Consider the following 12,454-nt stretch of genomic DNA (forward strand, 5'->3'; position numbering starts at 1 on the left):
AATCCCTCACTATAGTCCGTTAGTGAGGGATTAATGTAATGTACAAAAAGAAAACACCAAAAGCCTAATATATTCTAAAAATGTAATTATACATGTATTTCTTTATAAAAGTATACAATATCAGAACTAAATCTATTTTATTATTTTTGTTCAATTTATGAATTATTTATACATTTAAAAACAGACCGTAATATACAGTAGTAAAAAATATATATATAAAAATAAAAATACTAGGTATGTTACTGTGAGAATATTTTACCACTGTTAATCAACGTGTGATTTTAACTTAAAAACGAAAGTAAAACATGTTCGTCCTCACGGACATTGAAAATTGTGAAGTTTAATTGATATTATATGTTGTATGTAAATATGTTGTATGTATATCTGAAGGTGTAACGAAAGTTATTCCCCCTTGGATTATAAAAATTTCTGCTTCTGATTAATAGCGCATATATTTATCTGAGAACTGATGATGTCTGTGTGTTTCAGAACCTGGCTGTGTGCACTGAAGTTCCCTTTCAGTCGGTCACTACGACGTCACGTCGTGACCGACGAATTGGGAACCGCTCCGCGGGTGACCTATCTACTTCGAGAAACTATAAAAACGCCAATGAACTTGGCATGCAGGTATTTGCATAATGCCGGCGCCGCCCCGCCAGGTGCGTATATAAGCCGCAGGTGCACAATACCAAATTAGCTTTATTGCTTCGAAGCCGGCAGACATCTGCTCTCGAGAAGCTGTTTAAACTGATCTTCGTAGATCCTGTCTCTAAAGAGGGAAAAGAAAAATCTCAGCTTGCTGAAGCTGGTTGGGCAAAGACACCTCAGCGGAGGCTCGCAGTGTTTTCTCCACGCTTCTCTCTCTCTCTCTCTGTCTCTTTAATTTAGGACTTGAGTTCGAGTGAGTGCGTTTGCCTCTCCCTGTGTGTTTCACCAGCTCGCACAAAAGAGTGATTTCCCTAAAAGAGCAGCACGTTTGAGCTTTGTGTCTTTTTAAAGACAGCCACTCATTCGTGTCACGGTTGGGTGCGTCTTTTTAAAGATGGCATTCCGCCCGTGCTCCGTTTCTGGATGCGGTGTGTTCATCGCTCCCCGGGATGGCCACGAGCGCTGTGTTTCGTGTCTGGGGCTCCAGCACGCAGAGGCAGCGTTGCGTGATAGTTCATGCTCCATCTGCGAGGGCATGACTATGGCGGATTTGCGGAGACGGGTGTCGTTTCTCCGGGAACGGCCCCCGCCTTCCAAGCCTGGTACTGCTAAGAGCGCAGTTACTAGGCTTGCGAAGGATGATCTCCGTATAACGGTGCTGGGTCGGTCTGCTGGTTCGTCCAGTGGCTCCCAGCGCCCTGATCCGTTGCCAGCGGAGGTCCCGATGGAGACGAGTGGCCCGTGTTCTACGGTGTCCTCGCGCTCTGTCGAGCCTCCACCGGAGACTTTGTCCACCGTAGCATCGGAGGGGGGGCTGTCAATCTCGGACGCCGATCCAGACCCACTCCCTCCTTCGGGAAGGGTTGCGGGCCCTGCGTTCGACCCCGAGATGGCAGCCATGCTCGCTCGGGCGGCGGCGGCGGTCGGCTTGGAGTGGACTGAACCTCCCCCACCCGAACCGTCCCGCCTCGACGATTGGTACTTCGGGGGTGCCAGGGCTTCCCAGCCCTCGCCCCCGGTGCCTTTCTTCCCCGAGGTCCATGAAGAGCTGACGCGGTCGTGGAAAACCCCGTTTTCCTCCCGGAACCGGCCGTTTCAGCCTTCACCTCTCACCTCCCTCGAGGGTGGAGATGCCAGGGGGTACACTGGTATCCCGTCAGTGGAGCGGCCGGTCGCGATGCAGTTGTGTCCGGCCGGTGTCGCTTCCTCCTGGCGGGACCAGCCTAGTCTCCCCTCACGGGCCTGTAAGCATTCGTCCGCTCTAACCGGCGCTGCTTACAAAGCCTGTGGGGAGGCAGCTTCAGCCCTGCATGCCATGGCATTGCTGCAGGTTCACCAGGCTAAGGCTCTGAGGGACCTGCACGCGGGGGGTCACGATTCGGCGGAGTTCTCCGAGCTCCGTGCGGCTACTGACCTGGCGCTTCGTGCGACCAAGGTCACCGCACGTGCCGTCGGTCGTGCGATGTCCACCCTGGTGGTCCAGGAACGCCATCTCTGGCTGTGCCTGGCGGACATGAAGGATGCTGACAAAACCCGGCTCCTGAATGCTCCGGTTTCCCAGGCCGGCCTGTTCGGCGAGACGGTCGAGGAGTTTGCCCAGCAATTCTCCGCGGCCAAGAAGCAGACTGAGGCCATCGCTCAGATCATGCCACGTCGGAAGCGTCCTGCGCCTGCCCCGTCCACGTCGGCACCTCAGCCTGCTCCTCGCCGAGGGCGTCCTGCGGCGGCCGCCTCCGTTCCTCCCCGGGGCTCTTCTAAGAAGCGAGGAACCGGTCGTCAGCAGCCCGCCCCGCCCGCTCAGCCCGCTTCAAAGGGTGGAAAAAGAAAATCGAAGCGGCCCTGAGACGGGCGACCTAGAGATGGAGGGGATCGCTCTTCGGGAGATGGTGAAGGCACCACTCCCCCCACCGGAGGAGGGCCGGTTGGGGAATCTTTTGTTTCATTTTTCTGTTCCGCCGACTTTTCAGTCGGCACCCACAATTCCACAAAAAGAGCGAATTCCACTTCCATCTCTAGGTCTTCAGATGAGCGCCGGAGACACGAGCGGGCTCATAACCCCCCCTCGTTCTCCGACTCATCAGAGGAGTACGAGAGCAACGCACGGGCTCATAACCCCTCCGCGCTCTCTGTCTTCTCAGGGGAGAGAAGACAATCACGGGCTCATAACCCATCATCTTCCTCCCCCTTCGCCAGAGGGTGCATCGAGTGGCGTGAGGTGTCTTCAGCAGAGCCTCCCTTACTCACCCACCCAGCAGCGGACTCAGGTGAGTGTTATCATGCACAACACTGCTGTCGGTGCGGCCAATACGCACACACCGGCGATCACCTCCGTTGCGCCCGCCGCGGGTACACCTCTCGCACGGTGTCTGGGGGCGTGGGAACAGCTTCCCAGCCCGTCGCGTTGGCTTTTACGCACGATTAGTCTCGGCTATGCGATCCAATTTGCCCGGCGTCCCCCCAAATTCTCCGGCGTTCGTTTCACTACGGTGAGAGCTGCCGATGCGCATGTCCTCCGTGCGGAGATCGCTGTCTTATTGGCGAAAGACGCGATCGAGCCGGTCCCTCCAGCCGAGATGAGGTCGGGGTTTTACAGCCCTTACTTTATTGTACCCAAGAAAACCGGCGGCTTGCGACCGATCCTGGACCTGCGTTCGCTGAACCGTGCACTTCACAGAATGCCGTTCAAGATGCTGACGCCCAAGCGCATATTTCCATGCATTCGTCCAAACGATTGGTTCGCATCCATCGACCTGAAGGACGCGTACTTCCACGTATCGATTCTCCCCCGGCACAGGCCGTTTCTCCGCTTTGCGTTCGAGGGGCGAGCATACCAGTACAAAGTCCTCCCATTCGGGCTCTCTCTGTCTCCCCGTGTATTCACCAAAGTAGTGGAGGGGGCTTTAAAACCCCTGAGAGAGAAAGGTGTGCGCATTCTCGCGTATTTAGACGATTGGCTCATAATAGCTCAAACACGTCAGACGCTGTGCGATCACAGAGATTTAACTCTAAAACACCTCGCTCGTTTGGGTCTTCGGGTCAACTGGGAAAAGAGCAAGCTTTGCCCCGTGCAGAGAATCTCTTTTCTCGGGATGGAACTGGACTCGATCGATTTGACAGCTCGTCTAACAGAAGCGCGTGTACAGTCGATTCTGACTTGCCTGAATACATTCAAGAGCAAGAGCGCGGTCCCGCTGAAACAGTTTCAGAAGCTCCTGGGGCATATGGCAGCAGTCGCAGCTGTAACTCCGCTCGGACTGCTTCATATGCGACCGCTTCAGCATTGGCTTCACGATCGAGTCCCGAGGAGAGCGTGGCTGCGCGGCATTCACCGTGTTATCATTACACCTGCGTGTCGTCGCACTTTCACTCCGTGGTCAGACCGTGCGTTTCTCCGAGCCGGTGTGCCTCTGAGACAGGTCTCCAGGCATGCAATAGTATGCACAGATGCTTCGGACACGGGGTGGGGGGCCACTTACGATGGGCTTGCGGCTTCGGGGGTCTGGACGGCACCCCAGCTGCATTGGCACATAAATTGCCGAGAAATGTGGGCTGTATATCTTGCGCTTGTCCGTTTCAGCAACGAGTTACAGGGCAAAGATGTATTAGTTCGCACAGACAACACTGCGACCGTGGCGTACATCAATCGTCAAGGCGGTTTACGCTCGCGTCACCTGTCGCATCTCGCCCGTCATCTCCTCACTTGGAGTCAGAAGAATTTGAGGTCTCTTCGTGCCATTTACATCCCGGGCACGCTCAATGTAGAGGCGGATGCGCTCTCTCGGGCTGGGCGTCCCGGCGAATGGCGACTCCACCCCATTGCGGTTCAGCAGATTTGGAGACGTTTCGGCAAAGCGCAGATAGATCTGTTTGCTTCCCCAGAGACGACCCATTGTCGCCTGTTCTATTCACTAGCCGACGACTCGCTCGGCGTGGATGCATTGGCACACAGCTGGCAGCGAAACATGCGCAAATACGCGTTCCCTCCGGTGAGCCTCATTGCGCAAACCCTATGCAAAATCCGGGAGGACGAGGAGAGCGTGCTGTTGGTGGCACCGTATTGGACAACCAGGAGTTGGTTTCCAGAACTCTCTCTCCTCGCGACAGCCCCTCCGTGGAAGATTCCCCTGAGGAAGGACCTTCTTTCTCAACAAGAGGGCACATTATGGCACCCGCGCCCTGACCTGTGGAACCTCCATGTGTGGTCTCTGGACGGGGCACGGAGGATTTGAGTGATTTACCGCAAGAGGTATCTAACACTATTGCTGCTGCGCGAGCGCCGTCTACGAGACAGGCTTACGCGCTTAAATGGAACCTGTTTGTCGACTGGTGTTCTTCCCAAAGTGAAAACCCCCGAGAATGCCCGATTAGTGTTGTGCTTTTATATCTCCAGCGCCGTTTGGAGAATAGGCTGTCACCATCCACTATTAAGGTCGATATAGCTGCGATATCAGCTCACCATTCACCCGTAAACGGTAGGACAGTGGGTCAGCACGACCTGGTCATTAGATTTCTTAGAGGCGCTCGAAGACTGAATCCTTCGCGTCCTCCCTCTATTCCTCCGTGGGACCTGTCCTTGGTGCTGAAATCACTCCAGGAAGCCCCATTTGAGCCTCTGCATAGTGTGAGTGTTAAATTTCTTACTATGAAAACATTAACTCTCCTTGCTTTGGCTTCTGTTAAGAGGATAGGGGATATTCATGCATTTTCGGTCGATGAATCGTGCCTTCAGTTCGGGCCGGCTGCATCCAGCGTAACACTGAGACCCCGGCCCGGCTTTGTGCCCAAAGTTCCCACCACTCCTTTCAGAGATCAAGTGGTGAACCTCCAAGCGCTGCCTTTGGAGGAGGCAGACCCAGCCATGGCTTTGTTATGCCCTGTTCGTGCACTACGTGTGTATATAGACAGGACGCAAAGTTTTAGGACCTCAGATCAGCTCTTTGTTTGTTACGGTGGTCAGCAGAAAGGAAAAGCTGTCACCAAGCAGAGGATGTCCCATTGGATTGTGGATACTATAGCCCTTGCATATCAAAAGCAGAATGTGCCTTGTCCATTTAATTTACGTGCTCACTCTACACGCAGTGTGGCATCATCTTGGGCACTGGCTCGCGGTTCCTCGCTAACAGATATTTGTAGAGCTGCAGGCTGGGCGACACCTAATACGTTCACAAGATTCTATAGTGTTCGTGTCGAACCGGTTTCCACTCGGTTCTTTCTACTAACTAGTTAAGAATGCCGAGGGTCGGCTCGTGTGTCGGCTTGGAGCCTCTATTTTGGTGCTGCACATCTGCACCAATATGGAAGGCCATCGGGGCAAAAACGTCTAAAAAACTGTTTTTGCCTCTCCTCCACCGCCCTGATAGCTGGTGTTGCGGAGCATCCGCTGTCAACCAATCACTGATGTATTCTCTGTAAACCTGTGTAGGCTAGGCGTCCACATTTGGCCCCTACGTGGGGTTCATTTGTGTGTATAGTCTGTGAGGTTCTAATCCTCCACGTTTTCCTTAGCAGAGCCTGCTCTGCATCTCTCTGCATACTATGTTTTGTTCAGAGACTTTTTATGAGCAACCTATCGGTTGTTTCATATTTTTATGTCATCCATTCAACCTTCTTAGGGGATGGCTTCCGCAGTGTTCTAGCTCCGCTCAGTTTAGACGCTTCCCCAGTTCGCTGCTTCACTATCGTGGGTTAAGGAACAGGTAGTGACCGGCCTTTTAAAGACACTGGAAGGGTTCAGCTGCAGTGGCGTTTTGGTAGGGATTCCCAATTCGTCGGTCACGACGTGACGTCGTAGTGACCGACTGAAAGGGAACGTCTCGGTTACGTATGTAACCCTCGTTCCCTGAAGGAAGGGAACGGAGACGTCACGTCCCGTCGCCACAGTTTGCTGTTCCATTGCTGTTTTCAGGCCGGGCACTGTTGCTCGGCTTCTCAGCAATAATATAGCTAATTTGGTATTGTGCACCTGCGGCTTATATACGCACCTGGCGGGGCGGCGCCGGCATTATGCAAATACCTGCATGCCAAGTTCATTGGCGTTTTTATAGTTTCTCGAAGTAGATAGGTCACCCGCGGAGCGGTTCCCAATTCGTCGGTCACGACGTGACGTCTCCGTTCCCTTCCTTCAGGGAACGAGGGTTACATACGTAACCGAGACGTTTATATGACAATAAAGTAGTGAAACTCAATGTATTTATTTTTAAAATGTATTTTAAATAGGCCTATAGGCTCATAGGTTTTTTGTAAAAAAAAAAAATTCACAGCACCCCCTGTTCAAAATGACTTCCAGCGGCCCTGAATGACACTCACATCTGCTGTTTATCTGTTTGTGTTTCAGGATTCTGTGGTCGCTCAAGGTTTGTCCTGTTTGAGGTCCATCATTGGGAATCTTAAAAACACTTACAGCACTGCGCTGCTTGCCTACACTTTCAGTCTGGCGAATGACACGGACACCAGACAGCAGCTTTTAAAGGAACTGGAAAATCTTGCCATTTCAGAAGGTAAAGACATTCGTGTATTCTTCAATGTCAACAATATCTGTTGTTTTATCTGTTTTTTATTCACATCACTTTGGTCCTAAAGGGTCTCAGCTTCACTGGTCTCAGTCAGGATCTGTTGATGATTCTGGTTCTCTGTCAGTGGAGATCAGCTCATATGTTCTGCTAGCTGTTCTCACTTCAGATTCAGTCACTACAGTTGAGCTGGGTTATGCTAACAGGATCGTCAGCTGGCTTGTCAAGCAGCAGAACGCCTATGGAGGATTCTCCTCTACACAGGTTAATCATACTAATGAAAATGAAGTAATCTTAGTGATCATCTGTTTATTTTATTACCCAGAATGCATTTCCATGTTTTGATGTTATCAGGACACAGTTGTGGCTCTTCAGGCTTTGTCTTTGTACGCCACCAAAGTCTTCAGCTCTGATGGTTTCAGTACAGTGACGGTTCAGTCAGCAGGAGACTCTCACAACTTTGATGTGAATCAGGACAACAAGTTACTGTATCAGGAGAAGAAACTGACCAATGTTCCTGGCAAATACAGTATTGAAGTGAAAGGCTCGACCTGTGTGTCTGTGCAGGTCAGAAACTCCTGGTACATCTTAGCATTAATAAAAACTCTTGGCATATCTCTGTGGTTTAACAAACTGTATGTGTGATGATTTATGAATTAGTTTGTGTTTGTATTGATTCTTTATTTCTTTCTCTCAGATGGCTCTGTTTTACAACATTCCCACTCCCAGTGAAGATAAAACATTGACCGTTGAAGCCACGCTTGAGACTGATTGCAAAAAATCATTAGCAAAACCAAAAAATTTAAAATTTACTGTCAAGTATGAACACATCTGAGTAACAATAGACATGATTATGGCTTTAGTTTGTCCAGCAGACACATCTGAATAGCTAATTTCTCTTACAAATGGATGCAAAATTAGCTCAAACTGGTCTGTGTTTGACCTACAAATATTTCATTATTAATACCCAAATAACTTTTTCATAATAGCAAACAGACAATATGAAGTGAACGTCTCGGTTACGGATGTAACCCTCGTTCCCTGAAGGAGGGAACGGAGACGTCACGTCGTGACCGACGAATTGGGAACTCGCTTAGAGAGACCAATCTGCTTCGTATACTACTAAAACGCCAATGAACTTGGCATTGAGATATTTGCATAATGCTGGCGCCGCCCCGCCAGGTGCGTATATAAGCAGCAGGTGCAAATAGGGAAATTAGCTTCTTTTCGCTGAGAAAGCCAGAAAGTGTGACCGGCCGTAACAGCAGGTGGCAGCACCTGTGGCGACGGGACGTGACGTCTCCGTTCCCTCCTTCAGGGAACGAGGGTTACATCCGTAACCGAGACGTTCCCTTTCAGTCGGTCACTACGACGTCACGTCGTGACCGACGAATTGGGAATCCCTATCAAAACGCCACTAGGGGCTGACCTCTTCCAGTGACTGCGTAAAAGCCCTCCGGTTCCACTTAAGGAGGAGGAGGTAGGTTTTAAGGCAGAAGGCCGGGCACTAGATGTTCCTTTAACCCCACAGAAGTGCCAGCGACTGGGAAGCGCCCTACCTGAGCGGGATAGGAACGCTGCGGAAGCCACCACCCGTCTTAAGGGCTAATGGTGGGCGAAAGTCAACCGTAGTTGAGGAAAAAAGACAGCCGTGGCTGTGTAAGCAAAGCAGTGCTCTGCTAAGGGAAACGTGGGCTGGTAGGATTAACCCCACGGAAAAAAATACTCACAAAGGAACCCGGTGGGACACAATGTGGAGCCCGAGCCAGACACGTAGGTTCGCGAGGATACAGCTAGTGAAAGGCTGACAGCCAATGCTCCGCAACAAAGGCTGCCAAGGCAGCGGAGGAAGAACAATTCAAACCATTACGCATTTTTGTTCTGAAGGCCTTCCATACTGACACAGTTATAAAGCATCAGTTGGAGGCTGCAAGCCGACCTGCGAGACTGTTCTCCGTGCTCCCCCTGGTGAGGAAAGAACACGAGAGGATACAGGCTCGATACGAACACTGTAAAATCTAATGAACGTATTAGGTGTCGCCCAACCAGCAGCTCTACAGATGTCTGTTAGCGAGGAACCACGAGCTAAAGCCCAAGATGAGGCAACACTCCGTGTGGAGTGCGCTCTCAAATTAAAGGGGCAAGGAATACCCTGAAGATTATAAGCCAGGGCGATAGTATCAACTATCCAAAGAGACATCCTCTGCTTAGTGACAGCTTTCCCTTTCTGCTGGCCACCATAACAAACAAAGAGCTGGTCTGAGGTCCTGAGGCTTTGCGTGCGAACCACGTAGAGTCGCAGTGCGCGTACGGGGCACAACAAAGCCAAGGTTGGGTCTGCGTCCTCCGGGGGCAGCGCTTGCAAGCTCACCACCTTATCTCTGAAGGGAGTGGTGGGAACTTTGGGCACGTAGCCTGGTCTGGGTCTCAGTGAGACAGCAGGACCAAACTAAAGCACGAATCGTCAACAGAGAATGCATGTAAATCCCCTACTCTCTTCATGGAGGCCAATGCTATCAGGGTCAGAGTTTTCATTGATAAAAACATCAGACTCGTAGACTGCAAAGGCTCAAAAGGGAGACCTGAAGGCTTCAGCACCATGGACAGGTCTCAGGCGGAAAGAGGGAGGGCGCGAGGGGTTTAGCCTACGAGCGCCTCTTAAAATGTAATAATTAAATCATGCTGGCCAACTGATCTGCCGTTGATAAGTGAGTGATAAGCAGAAATAGCGGCGATATCAACTTTAATGGCGGAGGGACAGCCTGCCATCTAACCTATGTTAAAGATATAAAAGCACAATGTTAATGGGCATTCTCTGGGGTCCTCGTGTTTGCGAAGAGCACCGGGTGACGAAAAAGGTTTCATTAAGCGCGTAAGCCCGTCTTGTGGACGGTGCTCGAACCGCGTCGATGGTGTTAGATACCGCTTGCGATAAATCACCTAAACCTTGCGCGCGCTCAACGACCATACATGGAAATCCCACAGGTCGGGGCGCGGGTGCCATAATGTGCCCCTTCCTGAGAAAGAAAGTCTTTCCTCAGGGGAAATCGTCAGGGAGGGGCTGTCGCGAGGAGCATTAACTCTGAAAACCCATTCCTGGTAGTCCAGTACGGGCGACTAATAAAAAGGCTCTCCTCGTCCTGCCTGACTTTGCACAGTGTCTGCGCAATAAAGCTCACTGGAAGGAATGCGTATTTACGCACCCCCCGCGGCCAGCTGTGTGCCAACGCATCCACGCCGAGGCTGCCCTCGGTTAGTGAATAAAATAGGCGACAGTGGGTATCGTCCGGCGACGCAAACATATCCATCTACGCACAACCGAACTTCTTCCCATTTAGCTGGACCGTCTGGAGGTGGAGTCGCCATTCGCCGGGGGCGCAGCTCGGGAAGCGCGTCTGCCGCTGAATTGAGCGAACCCGGGATGTAAATGGCACGAAGGGACCTCAGATGCTTCTGACTCCAAAGGAGGAGATGACGAGCGAGATGCGACAGGTGACGAGAGCGCAAAACCGCCTTAACGGTAAATAACGCAACAGTCGCAATGTTATTGGTGTCGGCTAATACATCCTTCCCTCGCATCTCCATAGCGGAGCGTACAAGTCCCAGATATACAGCGCACCGCTCGCGGCAGTTGGGGTGCTATGCACACCCCTGAGACTGCAAGCCCGTCATACGTGGCTGATCATCCCGTGCTGAGGGCATTGCAATATACAGAATGCCAGGAGACCCCTCAGGGGCATATCTTCTATCGGAAATGCCGGGTGTACCACGGGGAAAAATTGAAATGACACGCAGGTGCAATGTTTACACGGTGTATGTCGGTGCCTCGAGACTCGATCGTAAGCCAACGCTGAAGCGGTCTCATATGAAGCAGCTCGGGCGGCGTCACAGCCGCAGCATGCTGTCATATGTCCAGGAGCTTCTGAAATTGTTTCAGAGGGACCGCGTACTTCCCTCGAATTAAACCGAGGCAAGTCAGAACTGACTGGTTGCGCGCTCTTGTTAAACACGCCAATTAGTCGATCGAGTCTTATTTCCATACTGAGAAAAAGGATCCTCTGCACGGGGCAAAGTTGCTCTTTCCCAGTCGACCTGAAGACTTAAACGAGTGAGATGCCGAAGCATTAACTCTCTGTGTTCGCGCACGTCTGCCAAGAACGGGCTATTATAAGTCGACGTAGAAAAAAGCAGAATGCGAACAACGCTCTCTCTCTGACATTTTAATGCCGTGACTAGCACATGGAGACACGGAGAGAGAGAGACAGCTCGAATGGTGTACTTAGTATTAATATGCCCACCCCACGACGCAGAGCGAAAAACGGTCTAAAGCGAGGGGAGATGGACACATAAAGTACACGTCTTACAGGTCTAAGGCTGCAAACCGATCTGAATATTGAAATACGAGCCTCGGCGTTATCATCCAAAAAGAACATCTTCGTAGAGCCGGTGCGTAAATCAAATCGATCGTAACCCGCCGCGTATTTTGGGTACTATGAGATAAGGCTGGAAAAACCCTATCATCATCATCATCTCGGTAAGAGGGACCGGCTCGAACATCCTTCGCCAACAGGATATCGACTTTTGCACGCAGTACATGTGCATCGGACGCTTTCACCACAGTGAAACGAAAGCCCGAATTTTGGGGTGTGCCGGATTCGTAACCGAGGCGGATCGTGCGTAAAACCCAACGAAACGGGCTGGGAACTGAAGCCAAGCACCCAGGCACCGTACGAGGAGAAATAACGACACTACCGAAGTACCCGCGGTGGGGCAGCGAAGCGAGACAGGTGGGACTGCCGGTGCGTCTGCTGTGACAGCATAAACATCTACAGTATGTGTGTGTGACACTGACCTGAGCCCGCTGAGGGTAACGGTCGTCTGGTCTCCTCTACGGAGAGCGCAGACTCCGATGAGGGTGCTGGTGGTCCGGTCTCCTCAGCGGAGAGCTCGGACTCCTCAGGTCACCCGCTGGCGATAGAGGAGAGGTAGGGGAGCTGGTGTGTACCCGCTCACGGCTCTCTCGATCCTCCGGAGACCTAGAGAGGGAAGAGGAATGCACTCTTATGTGTGGTTAAGTGGGTACCGGCCGAACAGCCGGTGGAACATATGCAAACCAAGGATTTTCCACCCGACCCTCTATCGGGGGAAGGAGCTCCATCTCCTGAAGAGTGATCCTCTGCCAATCCGGGTCGCCCTTCACTGGCCACTTAAACTCCCGAATTTCACGGGAAGCGGCTAAGCGGGCGGGGCGAGCTGCTGACGACCGGTTCCCCTGCGCTGCCGAGATGGGGTCCGAG

General features: G+C 51.8%; 1 protein-coding gene across 2 annotated transcripts in view; it reads left to right on the plus strand.

Annotated features, from left to right (window-relative positions):
- LOC135771154 (alpha-2-macroglobulin-like) overlaps positions 1 to 12,454 on the plus strand; it is a 68,254-nt gene that overhangs the window by 12,934 nt on the left and 42,866 nt on the right. For both annotated transcript variants that reach the window (XM_065281262.2, XM_065281265.2), the window contains exons 27-30: positions 6,983 to 7,145; positions 7,228 to 7,421; positions 7,512 to 7,724; positions 7,855 to 7,976. In XM_065281262.2, the coding sequence (XP_065137334.1) occupies positions 6,983 to 7,145; positions 7,228 to 7,421; positions 7,512 to 7,724; positions 7,855 to 7,976 (692 nt within the window). The remainder of the gene's footprint in view (positions 1 to 6,982; positions 7,146 to 7,227; positions 7,422 to 7,511; positions 7,725 to 7,854; positions 7,977 to 12,454) is intronic.

The sequence above is a fragment of the Paramisgurnus dabryanus genome, chromosome 8 (genome assembly GCF_030506205.2).
Source record: "Paramisgurnus dabryanus chromosome 8, PD_genome_1.1, whole genome shotgun sequence".
NCBI classification, from domain to species: Eukaryota; Metazoa; Chordata; class Actinopteri; order Cypriniformes; family Cobitidae; genus Paramisgurnus; species Paramisgurnus dabryanus.